The sequence below is a fragment of the Talaromyces stipitatus genome, genomic scaffold (assembly GCF_000003125.1).
Source record: "Talaromyces stipitatus ATCC 10500 scf_1105507295541 genomic scaffold, whole genome shotgun sequence".
NCBI lineage: Eukaryota > Fungi > Ascomycota > Eurotiomycetes > Eurotiales > Trichocomaceae > Talaromyces > Talaromyces stipitatus.
Window position 1 is genome coordinate 651,731 of NW_002990115.1, and position 22,299 is coordinate 674,029.

At 45.0% G+C, this 22,299-nt stretch overlaps 7 protein-coding genes across 7 annotated transcripts, besides 1 other annotated feature; 5 read left to right on the forward strand and 2 right to left on the reverse strand.

Annotated features, from left to right (window-relative positions):
• Positions 1-623: 623 nt before the first annotated feature.
• TSTA_025700 (uncharacterized protein) lies at positions 624-1,994 on the reverse strand (the record flags this gene model as incomplete). Its single annotated transcript, XM_002479643.1, has 2 exons — positions 624-1,063; positions 1,268-1,994. The coding sequence occupies 2 exons, from the start codon at positions 1,992-1,994 to the stop codon at positions 624-626; spliced, it is 1,167 nt and encodes a 388-aa protein (XP_002479688.1).
• Positions 1,995-2,866: 872 nt separating this feature from the next.
• On the forward strand, positions 2,867-5,259 carry TSTA_025710 (spore-specific catalase CatA; the record flags this gene model as incomplete). The annotated part of the gene is made up of 3 exons (XM_002479644.1): positions 2,867-3,100; positions 3,148-3,460; positions 3,508-5,259. The coding sequence occupies 3 exons, from the start codon at positions 2,867-2,869 to the stop codon at positions 5,196-5,198; spliced, it is 2,238 nt and encodes a 745-aa protein (XP_002479689.1). The 3' UTR covers positions 5,199-5,259.
• A 52-nt stretch (positions 5,260-5,311) lies between these two features.
• Positions 5,312-7,105, reverse strand: TSTA_025720 (copper homeostasis protein, putative; the record flags this gene model as incomplete). Its single annotated transcript, XM_002479645.1, has 4 exons — positions 5,312-6,186; positions 6,330-6,529; positions 6,564-6,651; positions 7,048-7,105. 4 exons carry the CDS (start codon positions 7,103-7,105, stop codon positions 5,312-5,314), a joined length of 1,221 nt encoding a protein of 406 aa, XP_002479690.1.
• Positions 7,106-9,865: 2,760 nt separating this feature from the next.
• Positions 9,866-13,763, forward strand: TSTA_025730 (F-box domain protein; the record flags this gene model as incomplete). Its single annotated transcript, XM_002479646.1, has 2 exons — positions 9,866-9,914; positions 9,951-13,763. The coding sequence occupies 2 exons, from the start codon at positions 9,866-9,868 to the stop codon at positions 13,508-13,510; spliced, it is 3,609 nt and encodes a 1,202-aa protein (XP_002479691.1). The 3' UTR covers positions 13,511-13,763.
• Positions 13,764-15,224: 1,461 nt separating this feature from the next.
• Positions 15,225-16,856, forward strand: TSTA_025740 (fructosyl amine:oxygen oxidoreductase; the record flags this gene model as incomplete). Its single annotated transcript, XM_002479647.1, has 3 exons — positions 15,225-15,399; positions 15,457-16,082; positions 16,142-16,856. The coding sequence occupies 3 exons, from the start codon at positions 15,225-15,227 to the stop codon at positions 16,655-16,657; spliced, it is 1,317 nt and encodes a 438-aa protein (XP_002479692.1). The 3' UTR covers positions 16,658-16,856.
• A 278-nt stretch (positions 16,857-17,134) lies between these two features.
• On the forward strand, positions 17,135-18,660 carry TSTA_025750 (transposon, putative; the record flags this gene model as incomplete). Its single annotated transcript, XM_002479648.1, has 2 exons — positions 17,135-17,152; positions 17,182-18,660. The coding sequence occupies 2 exons, from the start codon at positions 17,135-17,137 to the stop codon at positions 18,658-18,660; spliced, it is 1,497 nt and encodes a 498-aa protein (XP_002479693.1).
• Positions 17,167-18,645: a mobile genetic element.
• Positions 18,661-20,096: 1,436 nt separating the features above from the next.
• TSTA_025760 (uncharacterized protein) lies at positions 20,097-20,870 on the forward strand (the record flags this gene model as incomplete). Its single annotated transcript, XM_002479649.1, has 2 exons — positions 20,097-20,607; positions 20,711-20,870. The coding sequence occupies exons 1-2, from the start codon at positions 20,135-20,137 to the stop codon at positions 20,868-20,870; spliced, it is 633 nt and encodes a 210-aa protein (XP_002479694.1). The 5' UTR covers positions 20,097-20,134.
• Positions 20,871-22,299: the final 1,429 nt, after the last annotated feature.

The following is a 22,299-nucleotide window of genomic DNA, read 5'->3' on the forward strand; positions in this document are numbered from 1 at the left end:
CCTTTAGAAGTATAGGAACGAGACAAGATGCTCTAGTCGAATCTCAATCAACAACATGCTGTTCGAAGCGTCTTTTCATAAAGTGCTGGAGGTAGCATGTTTGATTGCTCCTGGGCTTAACTCGGATAGCGAATCCCAACTGTAATCATCCTCGGAGTCTTCTGGTTTTCTCCGATGGCGAACCTTCTGTAACCAATGTAGCGAACGTTGCGAACGCTTCTTTATGGCACCCCTGGAGATGTCCTTATTGATCTATTCCTCTGACAAAAGAGGCACAGAGCTATTATGCAAGCTGCTATCCTTTCGAGCCTTAAAAGTAATCAGCTCTCCAAGCAAATATAACAAGAAAATCAGCACGAGTGCTATTAAGAGAGGGATGATAGCCTTCCTAAAGACGCTAATATCACCAACTCTTGAAACACTGCTGTTTTTTCCAGTACCTAGATTCAAGATAGATGTAAGGATCGAGATTGGCGTTACTAGAGATGCCCATATTGTTGTTAACAGTAGTAGTCGGTTCCTAGCTGTCGACCTCGATATGTAAGAATTCCACATTCTTGTGAATCCTATCCTCTAGTCGTTTCACGCATTCTTGTAGAAAATAGAGACCTTCCTGCAAGTGGTCAAATGAGGGTATCCTTTAGTGTTGATAATTGTGCCTCCCTTGGCTTTTGAGTATCGCAACATTGAGAGAGCTCTTTGATGGAGTGTGAATAGCATCCAGTTGCTGTCCGATGGCTCCACAATTCTATATCATCTGCATTAAGCTTCTCGGACAACCAATTGTATGCAAAAAGTTCCTGAAAGGTAAGTTCTTGCTTCTGTCTGGTGATCTCACGTTGGTAAAACTTTTCCACCCAGAATAAGTATAAGTGCTGGCTTTCAATCTCCGCCACCCAGAAACTTGCAATCAAACGACATAGATCAATGAGCAAATAGTCCGGTGCGTATGCTGCAGCATTGCGGAAGGCCTTCCAATTGAGTTGTTCATTGAGCTGGCTATTAATAATTTCTCTGAGAGAGGCGTTGCTTTTCAATGCAGTCTGAGGCCTCCGTTGCCAGTCTGACATATAGCATCATTTGTTCATATCGACATCATCCTTTAGTGATAGCTTTCGAAAGAATTCTCTGAAGACATAGTGGTTTCTTTCTGTCGGGTCTTGTAATCTCCGACCACACTTCTTCACAGCAATTACCCCTAACAAAGCAAATTAGTTTATCCATCACTACAGTAGCATGACATTGATTTGGACAAATTAGACCTTACCGAGATAGGCTTTGAAACTCGATTGGGACATTAACTTTTCATTGCCACGACGGTTACGGAAATTATTCCATAAAGTAAGTTTACAGTGTTCAGGTACTGTATTTGCATAGTTTGGTGGTCCAGTTTCCGCACCATCTGTGATTCCATGTGTCTTCTCCAAAGACTTGTACTTTTTCATCTGGGCATTATCCTTTCTGTCCAACGCTCTTTGAGCAACGAATCGGATGCAACAATGATCTTGTTGTCTAGCGTCTGTTGGTAACAGCCAGACTTTCTCCAGGAGACTGTCATCCTGAAAATATTTGTATTCTTTTCTGTGATCAATGCGCAATTTTCCTGAATCAAACCAAAACGAGCCCACGAGAAAGTCGGCCCAAAACTGCGGATCAATCTCTAATTCACTGCCCATGTGTGCGATCACTTCTGGCGTTGGGTCCTCCAAGATGATGAGTTTGTGCGAATCATTTTTCCTTACTTGATCTATAAGCTTGTTGACATCTGTGAACGTGTTGATATCAAATTGTGCATCAGACTGTCCATTAGATAGTTGGACTAAATCGATCTGATATGGTTCCTTGCGTGGCTGAACATTTTCGCTGTTGAGATAAAAATCGAGATATGAATATCCGGGATACTGGCCCGCCAAGTCTTCAATGAGTCGGCAATAACGGAGGGCAGTATCACTATCATTATAGATGTGATGTGGGAAAGATGGTCGTGTTCTCATTTCCGCATCTCCGCATCCATGTACCGGTCTGGAATGATAGTCTAGCATACTGCTGGCGTTTGCTCTTGTTTGTTTTGAAATTCAACGTTCGAGTAAAATAAAGCCGCCACTGAGGATGAGCAGGGCCTAGAGTTCTTCAGGGGGAACCAACCAGAAGCGACGAATACAATCAACAGAATTATGAACCTGTTGATGATGGCCGAGGGGAAAGCAACCGGCTTGTTCATATTTACTTGTCAGTTGAGCAGTGAAAATTGGACTGATGGACATCAGAATTATCAATACATTGAATCTGAAGCTCTACCAGGAAGAATGAGCAGACATTGACGACTCTCTTACAGGCTCGACCTGAATTAGCCCTAGAATGGCCTAAATAGGCAATGGTAGAGCAAATTACCGGATTAGGCAAGTATTTGGCACGATGACGTCACGGCCTGTAGCTTGTGTCTCCAGTTTTGCTTCTTCCAATCACAGAGTCTCGATTCCAGAAGTCGAACAATTCAAGATTTTTGGATATACCAGTTTCAAGATTGCATTTCAATTTGTAATTGCATCGTGTTGAGACCTACCTCGGGATGAGAATCGGCTATTCTTCAAGGTAGTTATGTGATGATTAGAGAGCATGAAAATCCAGACTCTCTTGCATACATTAATACTGAGAACGTTATTGGCCATATACTCCAGCACGTAAAAATGACGTCCAACATCAGGATGCAAGCAGCAGAACTGGGCAAAACGTCATGTCGCCGTATAAAGCTTCACTCTACTTTAAAGCTTCAACCTTCCCGCGTTCTGTCTTTTTCCAACCTCCCCCGCATGTTCACTGAACTTTGTTGATCCTTATTGTTCGTATATCCGACAACGATTCTACCATGACGAGCACTGTTGCTGGCGGCCTTCACAAGGTCCAGGAGGCTATTCAGTCTGCCGCGGGTCAGGACAAGAAGATTATTGATCTGTCCCGCGAAACGGCTGATGTTCATAAGAAGACGAAGTTTACTACGGACCATGGTGTGCCTGTTTCCGATACCGATCACTGGTTGAAGGTGGTCAATGATAAGACTTCTGGCCCTAGTCTGTTGGAAGATCAGATTGCTCGTGAGAAGGTAGTTCATTCACCCATTCTGTTGAGAGTATACTAACATTGGAATAGATCCATCGCTTCGATCACGAACGTATCCCAGAGCGAGTTGTCCATGCTCGTGGTACCGCGGCTTTCGGAAATTTCACCTTGAAAGAGGCTATTCCCGAATTGAGTTATGCTGGTATCCTCAATGATACGTCTAGAAAGACTCCTGTCTTTCTACGATTCTCCACTGTCCAGGGTAGCCGAGGAAGTGCCGATACTGTTCGAGATGTCCGTGGATTCGCAGTGAAGTTCTATACAGACGAGGGTAACTGGGACTTGATTGGAAACAACATTCCCGTATTCTTCATTCAGGATGCTGTCAAATTCCCAGACTTTGGTAAGTTAGATAATGACAATAATTGAGAGACATGCTAACTGTTATAGTCCACGCTGTCAAGCCTGAGCCACACAACGAAGTTCCACAAGCTCAAACAGCTCACAACAACTTCTGGGACTTCACTTTCCTTCACCCCGAGTCAACCCACATGTTCATGTGGGCCATGTCTGATCGAGCCATTCCTCGCTCTTACCGTATGATGCAAGGCTTCGGGGTCAACACATTTACACTCGTCAACAAGAAGGGCAAACGCCACTTGGTCAAGTTCCATTTCATTCCTCACCTCGGTGTCCATTCGTTGGTCTGGGATGAAGCATTGAAGTTGGCTGGTCAAGACCCCGACTTCCACCGCAAGGATCTTATGGAAGCCATTGATAACAAGGCCTACCCTAAGTGGGACTTTGCTATCCAGGTCATCCCAGAGGAGAAACAGGACGACTTTGAATTCGACCCTCTTGATGCCACCAAGATCTGGCCCGAAGAGCTCGTCCCTCTTCGCGTCATTGGCGAGCTTGAGCTCAATCGCAACATTGACGAGTTCTTCTCTCAAACCGAGCAAGTCGCTTTCTGTACCAGCCACATCGTGCCGGGTATTGATTTCTCCAACGACCCTCTCTTGCAGGGACGTAACTTCTCCTACTTTGATACACAACTTTCTCGTCTTGGAATTAACTGGGAGGAAATTCCAATCAACCGTCCAGTCTGTCCCGTCATGAACCACAATCGTGACGGCGCCATGCGTCACAGAATCACCAAGGGAACAGTCAACTACTGGCCCAACCGTTTTGATGCCGTACCACCAACCAAACCGGAGGATGGCGGATTTGTATCTTACCACGAGAAGATCCAAGGAATTAAACAACGTAGCCAGGGCCCCAAGTTCCGTGAATACCACAACCAGGCTCAGCTATTCTACAACTCGCTCAGCGACTATGAGAAGCACCACGTTGCCAAGGCTTTCAGCTTCGAGCTTGATCATTGCGATGACCCTGTTGTTTACCAGCGCATGGCCATGCGTATTGCAGAGATTGACCTTGAGCTTGCCCAGAAAGTTGCAGTTATGATCGGTGCGCCAACACCCGAAAAGGCAGGAAAGCAGAACCACGGCAAGAAAGCTCGCGGTCTTTCACAACTCGACTTCAAGCCTCGCGTGCCAACCGTGGCTAGCAGACGTATTGCCATCCTTATCGGCGATGGTTTCGACTCTGTTGCTTTTAACGGAGTGTATACCGCCGTCAAGGCCGCTGGTGCGTTACCGTTCGTCATCGGCACAAAGAGACAGCCCGTCTTCGCCGACGGCGTCGATCCTAAGACCGGAAAGGGCGTAACACCCGACCATCAGTACGATGGTATGCGCTCAACCATGTTCGACGCTACTTTCGTCCCCGGTGGACCACACGTCAAATCTTTGGCAAAGATTGGACAGATTCGCTACTGGATAGCAGAGACATTCGGCCACTTGAAAGCGCTGGGCGCAACAGGTGAGGCTGTCGATCTTGTCAAACAGGCCTTGGTGGGCATCGATGCTCTTCAGTTTGCGACTCAGGGTAGCGCTGATGTTGTGGAGTCGTATGGTGTAGTGACTGCTGCAGGTCCACAGAAACCGGAGAGTTTCAAGGAAGGTTGGAAGATGGTTAAGGGTGCGACTGATTTCTTGGGCAAGTTCTTCTTTGAGATTGGAGAGCATCGGAACTATAAGCGTGAACTTGATAGGTTGGCTGATACCCTTGCCTTCTAAACGAACACAAAAAGGCTTAAGTGGTCTTGGACACGGAATGGACTTGTTTTAAATTTGTTAATGGATAGCAATACTGGATATTGAATGATATGTATATGAGAATGAACATTAATCTATGCACATAGCTCTTCCGTACTACCCAACTCTCGTTTCAAAGCTAGCACTTCATTTGCATCAGCAACATCCCCATCACCCAGTATAGCACTAGAATGAAAGAACCTCGCACGAGGATTTTGTCTTCTCAACTCTTTCACATTCGTAGACCGCACACCCCCGCCTGCAATAATTTCGATCCTGCCATCAGCGGCATCAATTAATGAAGCTATCTGCTTCGCTCCATCCACCGCACTCCGTCCCGTTCCACCCGAGGTAAGAATAGACGCAAATCCAGCACTGATCACAGCCCCAAGCTCAGTGACCAGTTCCCGTGGAAGAAGCTTGGCTCCGCCGCTCCGTTCCTGACAGGAGGAAATAATCTCATCAAACGCACGATGAAATGTACACGGTAAAGGGGCTGCAAGTTTCACCAATTCCTCATTTCGGACGCGATCAACTTTGTTGTCGGGCGTTAGTATCCCGAATACGAAGCCGCTGACTTTTTCGAAGAAATTGGTCGTTTCATGGCTACTAGCCTCCTGCTCTTGGGATTCATTCTCCGCATTATGCTGAGGATAAATCGCTGATTTCAGGGATAGTAACTGCTCCTTCATAACTTCAAATTCCAGATCGGAGTAGACAAAATCACCACCACGGGGGCGGATCATGGCATATATAGGTATTGACTCTTTCAATATTTTTACTGATCTGCCATGAACATTTCCGTCTTCTTCTGTTGAGGAGTGTATCCGTTGAAGTGAAGTAATAACCGTCTCCAACGTGTCGATAGACGGGGTTGTCCCGCCATTTATACTTGATCCTTCGCCGCAAAGCTCGAGACGGTCGGCTGATGATTCGTATGCTATTTGGGCTGATGTTGAGTTGAAGATCGCTATTTCGAGGGAGTATGTTTCATGGTTACTGCTGTGGGAGGACATTCCTATGAATTTTTCGCTGAGCATGATGGGATGTAATCAGTAAGAGTTGGCTGGTGGGTTGCTACCAAAATCTTAAGTCTGTGCATATCTGTCATACCCCACGATCTGGACGGATTTGGTTTAGTAGCATCAAATATCATCAACCCGAGGACGAAAAGCGTCAAGACTACCTTAGCGTTGACAGCAAAAATTTCATCCCTGGGCGAATATCTTTCAAGAGGACGTGCCGAATCAGGTAATTTCCGGAACCAATTCGTCTCCTTTTGTATCGGCCACCGGGGGAAGAAATATATCCGGCTGAGACGATTGAGTTCGAGTTGTAAGGAGATACACTCGGAGGATATAAGTTGGAAGTATTGATTGAATCATAACCTTGAAATTTCGCAGTAGACTTGGATGTATTACACCCGGGTGTTGGTCTTTTCTCGTCTACATGTGACACATTAAATCAAAATCTGATTCTTTCTTCTTCATTTCTATTACTTCGATCACTTTCTCAAACGTCCATTCCCAGTCTCCGTTTACCTTTATAAACCTAGACTACTTCCTTGATTCGATTCCAATATGTCAATTTTCTTTGTCCTGTAAGGTACCCGATGCATGCATATACCGCCATCATCTCCTGTCGACATTCAGTCAAAAAATAACTATAAAAAGGTTCCGGGGATATAAGTTTAATTCCACCAAATATCGCGACCGTCTAGGGATTTAGATTCAAGCCGTGAGCTGTTGGATCGCCTACTTTTTCTGGTTACGGACCGTGTAGCTCCTTAATGAAGATATGCTTCTGGGAGCCAGTACCATTATTCACTTACTGTAGCTCAACTGCCTAGGGATCCGGGTACGTGATACCAAAATGCCGATTCGTCGCATTGTGCTTGAATCATAAAGGCAGGATTGTGGCGCGATCCAGAAGATTTCGAGTCACGAAACAGATCTCCGACCTTCTGAGACGAGATTAAATTCGGATTGTTGCAGGACAAAGACTAGCATAGATTTGGCTTTTTTCACGTTTGACATCTGACATATCCAAGCTCTGGTGATCCCATATATAAGACTGTGGGTCGAAGGAGATCGTTCTTCATGGCGAACGAACATGCCTCAAGTTCTAGACCATTAAATTCTGCTTTAAAATATAGGAAACTGCAAAAATATGTGCAGAACTATTTGTAATATCAACACTCCGGCCAGGGGGTGGACAAGGTGGACAAGGTGGACACTTTCCTTCCTCGAGTGCCTGCAAAGATATCGAACGAATCCGCTGCAAATGAGGGTACTTTTGTCTTTGAACGCGTACCTACATCCAGTAACCAATTTAACACGTATCTAAGAATAATATCAACCCTGCACGAGTGTATGTATTATTAGCTGCTGAGCTGATGATTGTGGTGGCTGTGAAAAAGATGTAGGGTATAAATGTCCGATCGAATATACGAACTCAAGTAACTAAGACATCTACTAGATTTTGTCTAGTACTCTGTGAAATAATCGATTGTCGTATTGGCTGGTTCGTCTATTGCAGATGGGAATTTCTCATAGAGGAGCAAATTTCGGCGCTTCCATGGGTACCCAGTAGACATATCCAAGACCACTCGGATTCCCTGTCATACCATGCATAAGTGGTACGAAAAATACGCCGAAGCTAAATTATTCAAGACATGTGGACATCCATTACCACCTGGATGGTAGCTCTGTTCGTACCTGTACTTAGACTGAGTACAACATTGATATCGTGACAGCAATTTTGCCGGGCTTCTTCTCCAGATTCTACTTTTGGTGCTATCATTCCTCTGGCATTATTCTGCTCATTATCAAGTGCAGACAATTTATTAATTGTGCGATTTTAGTCTGGTCGATTTGGGGGCCGGAACTGGGGGATCAGCGCGGATGCCCATGCTCATGCATAACATGAGAAAGGCTGATTTACTAAAGTAGTCGATCAGTCTATGAACGGTAGTTCAGTGAAAACCCTTACTTCTCTGAGTGGACTGCATATTAGGCAATGTATTTGGTATGGTCTGGATTTCAACTTGCCAGTAAGTGAATGGCCGTTGCACCATGAACGGGGGCTATGTCTGAGCTGACACCTCAACGAGGCTGGGCATGACGAAACATCGTTACTCGACATCCATGTCCGACTTTATCTTAAGATCCATTGGCTGATTCAATTTGTTCTGTTGGCTTCTCGAAGTTTGCCACTGTTGGAAATACATCAAGGATCCATGGTGGTGGTGAATTTAGATATTTATTTGGGACAATGATTGTATAGACCCCGGAAATCGAGAACGTCCCTCCATGAGGAAATTCTCCACAGCATCCGGAAGAGAGATTTGGACGTGTCCCATAATGTAGTTAAGAACAAGCACGTAGTAAAAATAATTTAAGTAAAAGGCGAGCGACAATGTGGCTCTCTTCCAATAACGACATCAATCAATTGCCAGGGATTGGAGGCCAGCCAAAGAACAACCTGTGACGAACTCTCGTTTAAAATGAGTTCGATGATTCCGCTGAGATACTACGTAGCATCCCGGCGGAGCATAGACACTGAAAACCTTGCTCACTAGTTGATGACAATCTAGTCAGCCAGCTGCATGACATGTGTCAACTGTTGCACTTTGTCGCCATGTGCGGTAACCCGTCATAGCGTACACGAAGGATCTTTAAGCAGTTGACGCTATGTATGCCACGCGTAGATTTGCATGTCCATGCTCACACAGTCACATCCGGCACTGGAAGGGATGCCCATAAAAATGGCCCTAACAGCCCCCAAACACTTTTCCGAAAGGAGTCGGCCCAGTCGATCATCCGTCATCTTTAGTGGACTGTGTTTATTGCTTACTTGGGCTTACCTATTTATCTGAAATTCCGAATTGCGCATAGTATTGCAGGGTATGTATAATTATTGTTTCAGCGCTTTAGAATAGTTAAACACCCCCTGGTTCCGTCTCTTTTCTCCTAGTCAACACCACGCTGTACCTGTACCTGTGCATGCGCATGCATTGCTGTTCCGTCAAGCCAGATTTTGTTATTGATTCAATTCTTCGACTATACATCCTGGTTGTGAATGAGATTTTGGGGCCAGAAAAAGGTGCAATATCGAGGATCACATTGTCAGAAGTCACTCTTCCGGACGTGAAATCTACCCTGTCTCGTCCCTCCGTACATGAAACTGGAAATTCGTCTGATTTATTTTTTCTCTTTCTTCAACTGATTTTTGTCTTTCATGTCATAGCTCCGAAGCAAGTTTCCCGGTTTTATCATTCCTCACGTCTCATCTGCTTAAATTTTCCTTTATTGATGGGATCGTCCGTTGCGGGTGAACAAAGAGAGGAAACGGTTTCGGTCCGGACTTTCCTATCCATTTGCTGAATTCGAAAATACCCTAATTTTCGAGTTTCAGAGGCTTCAAAGGAAGAATCCTTGCCTCTTTCTCTAATTCTTACTCAAGACTTGAGACGGCGGCGGGCATTCGACAAATTAGCAAGGACTTAACACGGACCACTCGTTCATCTTCAACCGAGTAAGTTTCACTATTCACGTCAGTCGAGTGTTATACGCTACGTGCAGATGCAGCTGCTTGATATCCAAAGCCTAAAGCTACCGAGGTAGTTGAGATACAAGGCGACTAACATGATGGACCGTGCTACAGATATTTTAATGTCACCTTGGACTGCAGTCCCAGGTATACCGAAGAGAACAAAGAAAGGAAAATCTGTAGTTGAAACTGATGGCATTCAAAAAGTGACAGTCGTCAGGAGTATTTACGACGTTTGCATTCCACCGGCTAGTGAGGAAACGCGACTATCTCTCCTCAGATACCAGTCAAAGAGACGGCTTATGGAACCAGCTATATCGAGAGGCGACCAGATGAATGCGATGGGGATTTTACGATCGGAGCCTGCTTTCCATCGAATGGCGCTCCGAAGAAGTGCCAGCGAGCAAATGCTCTCCAATCGTAGGCGGGACTTCTCAGAATTACAGACCGATAGCTCTAAACGAGCAAAGAATCGACAAACCCGGAAGCATGATGGTGTATCTGTACAACTACCGGCAATGATTGAAGATAATCCGATGACAAAGGTGTCCGCTTTAGATGTGTCCCCTCTCTCACTGGACATTCAACTGATGGACACCAACTTTGACATCGAAGAACTCCTGCGTGAAGCCGAAATGGAGATAGAGATGGATAATTCATCAGATACGTCAGGTCCAACGTCCTCTTCGCCTGAAATGTGGGAAGAGAAATCACGGTACTGCAGTTCTGCGTCGTCGAATTCAACTCTGAGATCGAACTTTGAAGACGGAAATGCATCATCAAGGACGAAACCAATCCAACCTCTAATTGCACATTCTAGTTCTGAGATGAAAGAAGATAGAACACCGAAAAGGCGATCACGAGAACCAAGGACGAAGCCAGTGCTGTTCTCACAGGAGACTAGAAGAAGGAAAGAACAATATCTCCAGCAAAAGCCATTACCAGCCATACCCACGACGTTGTCTATAGTCACCAACCAGAGCAACCAGCATGTCGCTGTCCTTGCATCGAAATATTCGTCAAGCGGTGATGAATCTCCCATAGATAGACTTCTTGTGTTGCAAACACAAGAAAAGGCCTTTTCACAAGCAGCTAATGAATTGGAACGAGAGCTGAAAAAGACAGCAGATCTATATCCAGTCATGAGACCCGAGCAACCACTCATCAAACTCACAAAAGACGACGAGAATGCAGTGAGCCCATTGAATGTTTCTCCAAAATACGATATCAGTTCCAAAACAGGATTCATTACGAACTCTTTAGGACCAAATCAAAGAGAGAATGTTTCGACAAGGAAGCAAAGCCACACCTACAAGGCTTTCCCTTCACCTGAAAACCCGAATCTAGCAGCTAGTAGCAATAAGATTCAACCGAACCGACACAATACCGAATCGCCTATAGACATGCAACCGGCGGAAATTACTATCAAACGAACCGCGCAAACCTCGCAGTCCCCAAGGAGCGTCTCCCATAAGATAAAGTCCTCTGTACACTTACCGCACTTGCGAAGACCTCGATTTAACAGTCACTCTGTGCATCCAAAGCAGCTTAAGGAAAATAAACGATCCAATGCATCGACAAGATATCCCGTGAAAACTCTCCGAGAAGAACAGGCGGCTTTAGCTAAGAGTACGGACCGTTACATTGACACAGAAATTGCGAAGGCTCTGAATGTGGAACATGACGAGGAAGAAGACGGTGATGCAATGGGCAGCAAAGATCCCAAAGAAAACGAATGGTCGACTATGTACCCTCTCAAAGCTGTTAAGAAGCTGGGAATCCCACTATTGACCAACAGTCATATTCCCCGGCTGTCATCCTCAGACATCGAGAGAACTGTACGGCAGCAGTTACCAAAACTTGATACCAACTCCCTTTTGATTTCATCCCCTACGTCAACAGTGTCAGAAAGAAGATATCCGGAGACACCAGAGGACATAGGTGTGCGTGTACGGTCTTTCATCGCGAACTCCATAGATGTCCAATCGCCACGTGAAGAGAATCACGATATGGATATCGGCGAAACCCTACACAATGAAAAAATATTTGTCGGCTTTGACCGGATGGAGACTATGCCTGAAGATTTTTCTCTAAAGACAGAGGAAATTTCTGTTGTGATGGATGTTCCAACTACAACACAACCGTTAAGAGCGACATTCCCTCCACGCAAAGAATCCCTGTACGAGCTAGGTGAACACGGCTCAACTCCTATACCATCAACACCTAATTCAATCTACAATATGAAGCTCTCAATGCCGGCTCAACTGACAGACGAGGTGGTGTTAGCACTCATGAGGAATGTTGACAATCTTGATGGATTGTTCAAATACGCTCAAGTAAACCGGCAGTTCTATCAGGTATTCAAAAGTAATGAGCTTCAGCTCATCAAAAATGCATTGTTCAACATGAATCCACCTGCATGGGAACTTCGAGAGATGAGTCCGCCATGGAGTGACATTTCAGACGGTCTAAAGGATCCCGACGCACCAGTCCCAGAGTACACTGCTACTTCTTATTTACAACATTATGCCCGCGACGTGTTTGCCTTGGTCAGGTTGAAAGCTTTGATATACTCAAGATGCAGTTCGATTGTGCGTTCCGAAACCATTGGCGGTTTGACCGGGGAAGATGATGTTCGTGCTTCAGAGATCGATGAAGCCTTTTGGCGAGTTTGGACCTTCTGCCGTATCTTTGGATGCGGTAAGAACAGAGAAGGCGATATCAATGGACAAATTGATTGGTTGAATGGCGGATATCTGGCGAAAAAAAGCAAGTCCGGTGCGACGGTGGTTACAGCTGAGCCATTCTTTAGCATGAACAACGTCCTTTTCGACCCCCCTGCCGGGTTTGGAGACGGCAATGGTGATGGACTGACGTGGAACCAACTGTATGACATGCTGGAAATTTGGAATTGCCTTGGGACTCTGGTCCAGGGATTTCATCGTGAGTGCAAGGAAGCCAGAGTGGCCGGCATATTCGACGGGTTGGACATTCCCGTAGGCGACATCGCAAAAGAAGAAGCCATGTTGGAAGAATGGACGCATTATCTTTTGACGTTGGGACCATCCGCTTTGGTTGGTCTGAGTTCTGTTACTTCTTCTTACTCAGCCAAAGACATTTTTGCAAAGGCCAAACAAATGGGTGTCACAAAATGGGAAGCTTCGGAGGATGGTAGTACCCGGTCATCGTTTCTTCGCGAAGCGATCTCTCGTACTTATAACAGCAGAGTGGCGATACAGCATAAACTCTCGAATTCCTCAGCATCTGATTATTCAGTTGCATCTGGACGGGAGAGAACTCGAAATTATAATTCCGCCGGTGGCAGACGACCTGGGCATTTACTCTACACTGATTGCACTGATGAGGATAACACTTCCAATCAACGTGCTCCCCCGTACACATCTCGCAATGATGACAGCGCTTTTACAGCACCATTATTGAGTCCACCGCCACGATACTCAATTACAGAGAACCGGCTCATTGACCCTGTCGACAAAGCAATTCATCGAATGGTGCACGAGCTCGGCTTCAGCGAACGTGATGCGACATGGGCTTTGAAGATAACGGATACAGGAGACATGCTGGACATTAATGCTGCTATTCAACTGCTTGTTAGAGAACGGCAAAAGCGTGACAGAGTCAAACGTTTTGACAACCCTGATGATACAACAGCATCGGGCCGGGATGATTGTCTTGTTGATATCTCGAGGCATAGAGGAATAGTGAGTTGGCGATGGGCTTGACATACCTAAGTGGTGACTGAATAGTCATCCCTTTCCTGTCTATGTTATTTCATTCATTCTTGACAGAAACCTCTGGAAATAGGCTCTACTACTTTTGTTTTAGTCAGTACTTTTTGACCTTCATTTCAGAAATAGCGCGATGGTGATCTCAGATTGTATGTTTTATGGGCTGGTGTTCTATTTAATTCATTGTGATTGCCACATTGTGTATTTCATGGATGTTACCTAAATACCCCTTTTTGTGCTAGCATATCCTTTTTCTCACACTGTCTTTCATGATAGTTGTTCCAAACTCTTTATTTTACTCTGTATGTTTTATATATTAACTACTGAACAGAAGCCCAAAAAATTTGTCCAATCAAGGCTCGACTCCCTTCCTAGAACACCATCAAAGTCGGCTTTCACCGGTGATTGTCCGTTCTTCATTGAAAGATTGCAACCTTATCCATATGTGCTCTGAGTTTCTCTAGGTGGTATGATTGACAATTTCTTAGCTGAATCTTATACACGCCCAAATAGATATCTATTCCAGACCTTGACTTCATTTAGATAAGTCCAAAAGAAGTATAATGATGTCTGGTAAAGGTAAAAGACGTACATCGGACCATACTCATGACGAATCCTCCAAGATCCGCCGTGTGCTTCTAAATCTTCCGATTCGTATTAGGCCTCGCCCACCGATGATCTGAAACGTTCAGTTGCTCGACTGGGTGTCACCAATGCCCTCGGCCAGATTTCAGAGCCTCCAGCTAGTCGTTCGGAAACCCTCCCAAACGATACTCTAGACTGCTGCAGCACATGATCTGCTCACCGAGAGCACTTCATCTCAACCGGTAATTCGCACTCTTCGGTGTTGTTTGCTAGAGGGCCTGAAGATACCGTTTCTGATTGATGCTATCCTCAACGTTGACACAATACGTAGTTTGAAGCAGCGCGTTGGATGGGATCACGAACTTGATGAACTCACAATAAATTAAGATCGGACACTCAAAGAAGACGGCCAGAAAATCTTCGAAAGACGTTTCCTCATGAGGTCCCTTCCATCTAAAGAATCCGTGACTAGAGAGGTTGAAGATGTATTGTACAATGTCCTAGAGTACGGATACATCGAGTGTAACCTCTCAGACTCGGCTATCAAACAGTTATATGAAAAAGACTGGATTCATAGAACGAAAGCGCCTGCGGACAGTTTTGTCTTGAAACCCTATCCAGCATCTCGTTGATATCATCTTTTTAATACATGCGGACCCTAAATTGGTGTTTGCAGTCTTCAGCGAAGATTTCTCTGATTTGAGTATTTACGATCATAAGCTCACTATTACTCTGACAGATTGAGGGGTGCATAAGGTTTTCCCTTGATCTTCTGCCAGATACCGATCTAATTGTCTTTAGATTCAGACATTAATGATGTCTGAATCTCATACAAACACCACTTCACGATAAATATCAAAGATTCCATTAGCTTTTACCGCCGAAAGTATCGAATCAATACATAGCCCTAACTACGCGCCCCACCATAACCTTGGAAGCCTATCATAACTTCCAGATAGAGTAAGTCTGGGATAAATCGCTGGCAGCTCAACCCGAACACTGCGGGTATGTGGTAGAACCGCCCACTGTCACTGCGTACATAAATACTTGGGTAGACCCTTCGAGCAACCTCATACTTCAATCAATCGTTACCCAGATACTAAATATACGCCTAATCTACAATATGAAACAGCTCACACACGACTCGACCATTCTCCTCGTTGGTGGAGGAACATGGGGTTGCAGCACCGCTCTGGAACTGGCTCGGCGGGGCTATAAGAATATCACAGTGTTGGACTCAAGCCCAATTCCCTCTCCTATCTCAGCCGGAAACGATGTAAACAAAATTATGGAAGAAGGTGCGCATCTTAGAATTCCAACTGGAAAAAGATATAATAGCTAATATGGTTTACCAGGCTTTCCGTCATCCACAGACTCCGATGAAGATTATGTCTGGAACCGGATGCACCAACTGGCCACCAACAAATGGAAGAGAGATTCGGTATACCGACCTTTTTATCATCCTACGGGATTTGTAATGGCCGCTTCGCAAGATGATGCTCGTCACGAAGTCGATTCATATATTAAGTCATGCCAACATAAAGTCAGACTGCTGTCTACTCCAGAGGAGTTCCGTAGTACTATGCCAGAAGGCATCCTAATCGGTGACTTTCCAGGGTGGAAGGGCTTCTTTCAAGAAACTGGTGCTGGTTGGGTGTTTGCCCGTGGAGCTCTTGAGGCTGCCTACCACGAGGCTACGAGACTGGGGGTCCAATTTGTGACGGGAGAGAGCAAGGGAAAGGTCGCCCGTCTGCTTTATGATTCCGAGAATGTGATTGGCGCTCAAACAGTTGACGGCACCAAGCATCGAGCTGATCAGACGATTCTCTGTGCGGGTGCGAATAGTGATCAGCTCTTTGATTTTGAGCGTCAGCTTCGGCCGACCGCTTGGACACTCGCTCATATACAAATGACCGATGAGGAACGGAAATTGTGGAAGGATCTCCCAGTGTTGTTCAACGTGAACTCTGGGTTCTTCATGGTAATCTTCACTAGCTCTCCATTAAGCCAATCCTTGGGTCCCGGACTGACAATTGCCAGGAACCCGACGCACAAAAAGGCGAACTGAAATTCGTCGATGAGCACCCTGGATACTGCAATTTTATCAAGGACCCAGAGACTGGCGAAGAGATGTCAATCCCTTTTGCCAAACACCAGATTCCTATACAGTCAGAACAAAAAGCAAGGGAATTCCTTCGTCAGACGGTACCTCAAATCGCCGATCGACCTTTCTCATTCGCACGTATCTGCTGGGACGCTGATACACCTGACCGAGTATTTCTCATCGATCATCATCCAAAGTACAAGTCACTTGTTCTCGCGGTTGGTGGCTCCGGAGATGGGTTTATGATGATGCCTGCTGTTGGCGTCGCAATTGCGGATGAATTAGAGGGTATTCTTGAATTGAAGCTAAAGAAGGGATTCAGATGGAGGCCCGAAACAGCGGTAGGAAGGAATTGGAGAGATACTCAGAACAGATGGGGAGGAGGCGGAGATGTGCGAGACTTTCAGAAAGTGGATGAATGGACTCATATTCGAGAATCGGTCGCTGCTTGATTTGCTATGAATAGTTAATGATCTTGGTCCAGCTGGCTTTCGGCTTGACAATGTCGAGCCTTGTCTTACTAAGGCCATTGATGCGAAATGAACAAAGCTCGGCCGTGTTCCGCGTCGACTTTCAGCCCATAATTAGATAGGACTGAGTGAACGATCGACCTGTAACCTATCACTTGGCAATTCTACCTCGATGTTGTTGTAGCATCACGAATAAGACATCAAGTCGTATCTCCCGCGAAAGAAGTCAAGTCACTGGACAGATATAAATAAGCAAACATTCCTTTCGAAACTAGATTTGAGACGGAGCGCTGAAGTTTATTACTAATCGTGCTAAGCCGCCCAACCCTCCCGGGTATTAGTGCTTACGGTGCAAAACGACATTTCGGGGTCAAAACAACATTTTACTCAACTCACCACCTAACAGGACCCCCAAAAAAGACCCGGATCTCTATAAAAAAGAGGAAACCGATATAAAGAATGCGTACGAGTGTTATCGTCAATATCCGAAGCAAAAAATCGCGAAGGTTGCGCGCGAATTCAACGTGCCTTATCGCCGCTTGCTGGCACGCGTCAACGGTCAAACTGCACTCCAGGAACGTCCTACGCAGAATAACATATTAACGAATGATCAAGAATGCGCTGTAAAAGCGTGGATAGATAATGTCGATCTCATGGGCATTCCTCCTACAAATCGAATGATTATTTCATGCGCGAATGCTATTCTTCAAGATGCCAATCCGCACGTACAGCCCCCGCCTACAGTTGGCACGGGATGGGTATATCGATTTACAAAGCGAATTGGCTACACTAGAGTCAAGCAAAAAATAATCGACCCTAAGCGACTAGAGGCAGAGGATCTTGGAGTCATACAAACTTGGTTTGATCGTCTTGAAATCCAACTCCGTATCAACAAAATTACACCTTCAAAGCTTTGGAACTTTGATGAGACTGGGTTCCAGGTTGGACAGGGGAAAAATGAGAGTATAGTTACTCAATTTCCTCGTACATCAACAAGAATTGCAAGTGCTTCATCTCGAGAATCGTTAACAATAATTGAGAGTGTTAGCGCTGCTGGAAAAGTGATCCCTCCACTTATTATTCTTAAGGGAAAACACCATATGGAGGAATGGTATCAAAATCTTTTTGAAGATGACTATTGCGTAGCTTATTCTGAGAAAGGCTACTCAAATGCTGAGCTTACGTACGAATGGCTTCATCATTTTGATCTTTCAACTCAAGAATATGCGAAGAACGGCTACCGAATGCTTCTGATGGATAATTTTAAGGCGCATCTTACGTACGAGTTTATCGAGCATTGCAGGAAGCAAAAAATCATTATTTATTGCTTTCCACCTCATACAACGCATTTTCTCCAGCCATTAGATGATATCCCTTTTCAGGCATATAAGCATTTTCATGGGATAGAGGTCAACAAGCAAATGCGCGCCGGGGCTTACGATTTTGACAAATATGATTTTCTATATCATTTGGCAACCGTACGCAATCAAACCTTCACATCAAGAATTATACGCGCTGGATTCCGTGATGTGGGAATACACCCATATAATCCAGAGCTTGTGATGGATAAACTCAACGCTGCAGAGATATTAGATGCAGTTCCTATACTGGAAATCTACGATGGGGAGGAACAAGCCATTCCGAGCTCACCAACAACAAGATCAACTTCACCACCGCTTGATTCGTACAAAATCGGTCGGCATATCAAAAAGATTGAACAGGATTTAGAGCTCATAAAAGAAGGCATCAAGCATATAAGCCCAAATCTTGAGCGCCGTGTACGCCGTATTATGAAAGGAAGCCTCATAAACGCGCAAATATCAGCATCACACCGGCGGCAGGTTAACCACCTTTTAGACGTCAACCGGCGTAAGAGTAAGGCCAAAACGCGACGTCAAATTTTGAACGTAGGAGGCGTTCTTACCGTACGAGATGCTAATACAAAAATTGAGGCTAGAAAGGTGCTAGAAATTGAGAAAAGGTGAGAGAAAAGAGAGCGGGATGAAAAGAGGCGAATTGAAGCCGCAAAGCAGAGAGCGCAAGAATTGGCCGATCCCACCAATTTATTTGCCGTTTTTGAGCCGGATTTACCTCGCAGACATCTGCTATGGAAAGTCCTTTTTTTTGGTTAGATTCTACGCCTAATGTGTTGTAAAAATGCCATTCTTGTTGTCTAGTTGAGTAAAATGTTGTTTTGACCCGAAATGTCGTTTTGCACCGTAAGCACTAATACCCGGGAGGGTGTTGGGGCGGCTTAGCACGATTACTAAGCAACATGGCGTCCACAGCGCACTAGTGTTCCGGGGTACCTGTCTCACCTAAGCGTGCTTTGCGTCCTTAGGGGCCGTTTTCCCTGTTCCTGGAGCGCTATATAAGCCTCAGGGTTTGCGATCCCCCACAGTATTGGCTTTAAGCTGCGCTATCATAAGACATCTGTTGTATCCTTTGCTGTCCTATGAGACATTCATTGTACACTGCCTTGATTCTAGGTCAACATTGTTATATTTGGGAACTGTATTGTTTATCTTGAATTCACAATCAATCTGGACCTTTCTTTATTGATCATATGATGTCAGCAAGCACTGGATAGACGGCACTGAAAAGGCCGTCTTCGTCGTTCCAATCGGACCGACGCTCTTATTAACGCCGCTCGGCCGAGTACTGGTGAGCCACGAGCAAGATAGGTATTTGGAATTGATGTGTACACTGTTCCTGAAGCGTGACATCAACTGGGCATGAAGACACTCAGCCACTTGTCCCTGTATCCTCTCCAGCGGTAAGTGGACCGTGTAAACCCTGTCTGTAGTCCGTCCCGTAAAGACGGATCGTGGCAGAGGTTTGTGTGCATCCGTAAATCCACGCTACGGGAGCAGCCCGGATATATACGTAAAATATGAGGCAAGACTTCTAGAACAGTGGCGGGAGCTTAAGGATTTGTCATGCAAAGTGGGTCCGTCGACGTGACACTAAATTTTTGCCATAAATAACAAATTTCCTTGTCAACTGCAGTGCAGCACTTTATACGCTAGTAATTTATAATTAGTATATAGCTTACTCTATTGGTTATAACCATTATAGTCTTAATTGATTGGCTGATAAATTACAGTCATACGATCTTGGCGGTATTGTTAAATTTTAGATGACACTAAAAAATTGTCATTTCCAACATCCTAGAGCCTAGCCCTAATTGGATGAAAACTTAGGGCTCCGGAACTACGGAGTTAACCAATTGGTCTGCCAGGAAACAGAGAACTTTATTAATTCTTTGAAATCAACCAACTTGGTGTGACTGACAGTTGCAAAGAATTGTTTGGAAACGCTCACTGATGACACAAGATGACCTGATCCGACGATGACAAACTCAAATCCAAGACACGCTAATATCCTGCAGATTTACATGCATATCCGCTACCACAGAACGTTATATATTAAAAGGGAAGAGGTTGATATAAAGGGGCCATGGAGAGGCGCCTGGAGATGGAGGGCATGTTGTCGAACATCACCTTCATCTTTGACTACGAGAATCGCAGGATCGTCCACTCAAGCTACATTTACCTACAAGGAGCACGACAGATCGTCATCCGCCAGCAGCTGCAACAGATGGAAAGGAACGTCCAAGCCGTTGTTGACGCCCTGAGCTCACGTCGCATCAACACCCTGACAGAACTTCGACGCATGGAGCGTATCCTCCTTACCGCCATCCAACCTCATGTCACTGACCTACGCGAAAGTTCGCTTGTGGGAGTATTGGCTACCGCTTGGCTAAATTACGTTCAAAACCACAACCTCTTAAGCGAATTGCGAAATCTAACGCGCAATTACCCCCTTAGTTCTGTCATGTTGGATGAAGCCAAGTCGTTGGTTATGAACGACCCCGAACGTAGCCACAGCTGGAATTTTGCCTGGTTGGTATTGACTAAGATTGAGGAAGAGTAAGCAATTCCCAAGGTCAGTGATAAAGATGTGTGACTTTGAAATGGTTAACGGTTGGGTCTCCATGAAACTTCCCAGAAAATTGATCGATAAACATGCCAGGGCATTAGCCACAAATGCTGATATGTGGGGAGGAATTCTGCCTCAAGAGGATATGATAACGATGCTCGAGATCAAGTGTCGCGAGGAATGGACAAGAGCCGTTGAGATCATGTTGAGGCACTGGGATACACAACCAGTATTCCCAAATGAGGGAGATTAGTAGGCAGGAGTGAAGAGAAAAACAGAAAAAGACAAAAAACAGTAAGGAAATGATCATGCTGGTGGCGTCTGGTTAAACTGTACAATGCTAGTAGGATTATGGCGGTTTGCAAAGTGTATCGTATTTATGTACTATAAATGAGGATGAATGCAGCTGTTCATTTCCTGAAATTGGTGAAGCCTCATACCTAGGTAGTTGTTATTGAACTGTTAGTTATTTGGTGTTTTTGATCGAACCCGATGCACGGGTTTCAACCATTACAAAATTACGATATATCCGCCAGCAAAGATGGTATTTCATCAAGTATTTGTCGTCACATTCCGTAACACTAGCCCCAACCCCCTGAGGTGAGGCACATCATTTTCTTCATATTCAACTACGTACGGAAAATTAGTATATATATTGATGATTCTGCTTCCATATAGATAAAGTGCTTAAAATCACAAGCTCATCAGTTAGTAGAATTGATAAAGTATGGCACACAGCGCGATACTAGGAGGAATCTACTGATCATCGACCCTTATACAGTTTCCTCTTTCGGAGATTTATATAAATACGGAGTCGGACGACTAACTACGCACTCAAGGTATTATGTCCATATCTTTGAATAGTACATATCTATCGGGCTCGTTGGATGGTGCAACGTACTGACTGAAGAGTGAGAACACACATAGTAAGATCGATTAGTCAAGTCGAACGAACTCGGTTAGCATAGTTGTACAAAGCCCGAGAAGGGCATGTAGCCTCTGAGAAATTTGCACTAAGTTTTGCCCACCATCGAGACTCCCATATGGTCTTTCCAAGGTTGCTCCAAGAAGATCATCACCGATGCCTATACTGCGGCATGCGTTTGCGTCCTGGACTCCGAGTTCAATGCGGTTCGTGCCATTCCTTATAAATAGCACGGGCCGTTCGAGCCCTGATCCACACCCGAAACACCTACATTCTGGTCTCCCTTGGAAGCGTAACATTGTAATCACTATTCCAGGAAATTCCGATGCATTTCACGAGTTTCTTTTCCATGTGTTTACGGCACGACTTCAACAGCTCAGACGACCACCAGTTTGGTCCGAAGTTTCCGTACATCAGTTACATATTGATTCTTGGAGCGAAAGCCAGCCATGGGTATGTGGAGGAAGTAAAAGTACTCCTTGCTCATGGCGCCGATTCCCAGATCGGAGCGAACAATGGCAAAACACATATCGCCCATGCTGGGACAAAAAATGATAATTATATTCTAAGTATGCTGCAAAAGGGTTGGCATTGCTGAAAAGTAAAAGACCTAAGCTAAGGCTTGTTATAAGGAGAGCTTATGTCGTTCTAGGAGACAAAGATTAAAGATTAGCAAACTAGTACTCTTCGGGCTTAAGATATCATTGTTTAGCATGTTACATGATTACAATACATACCTCAGCGAATTGAACTGATT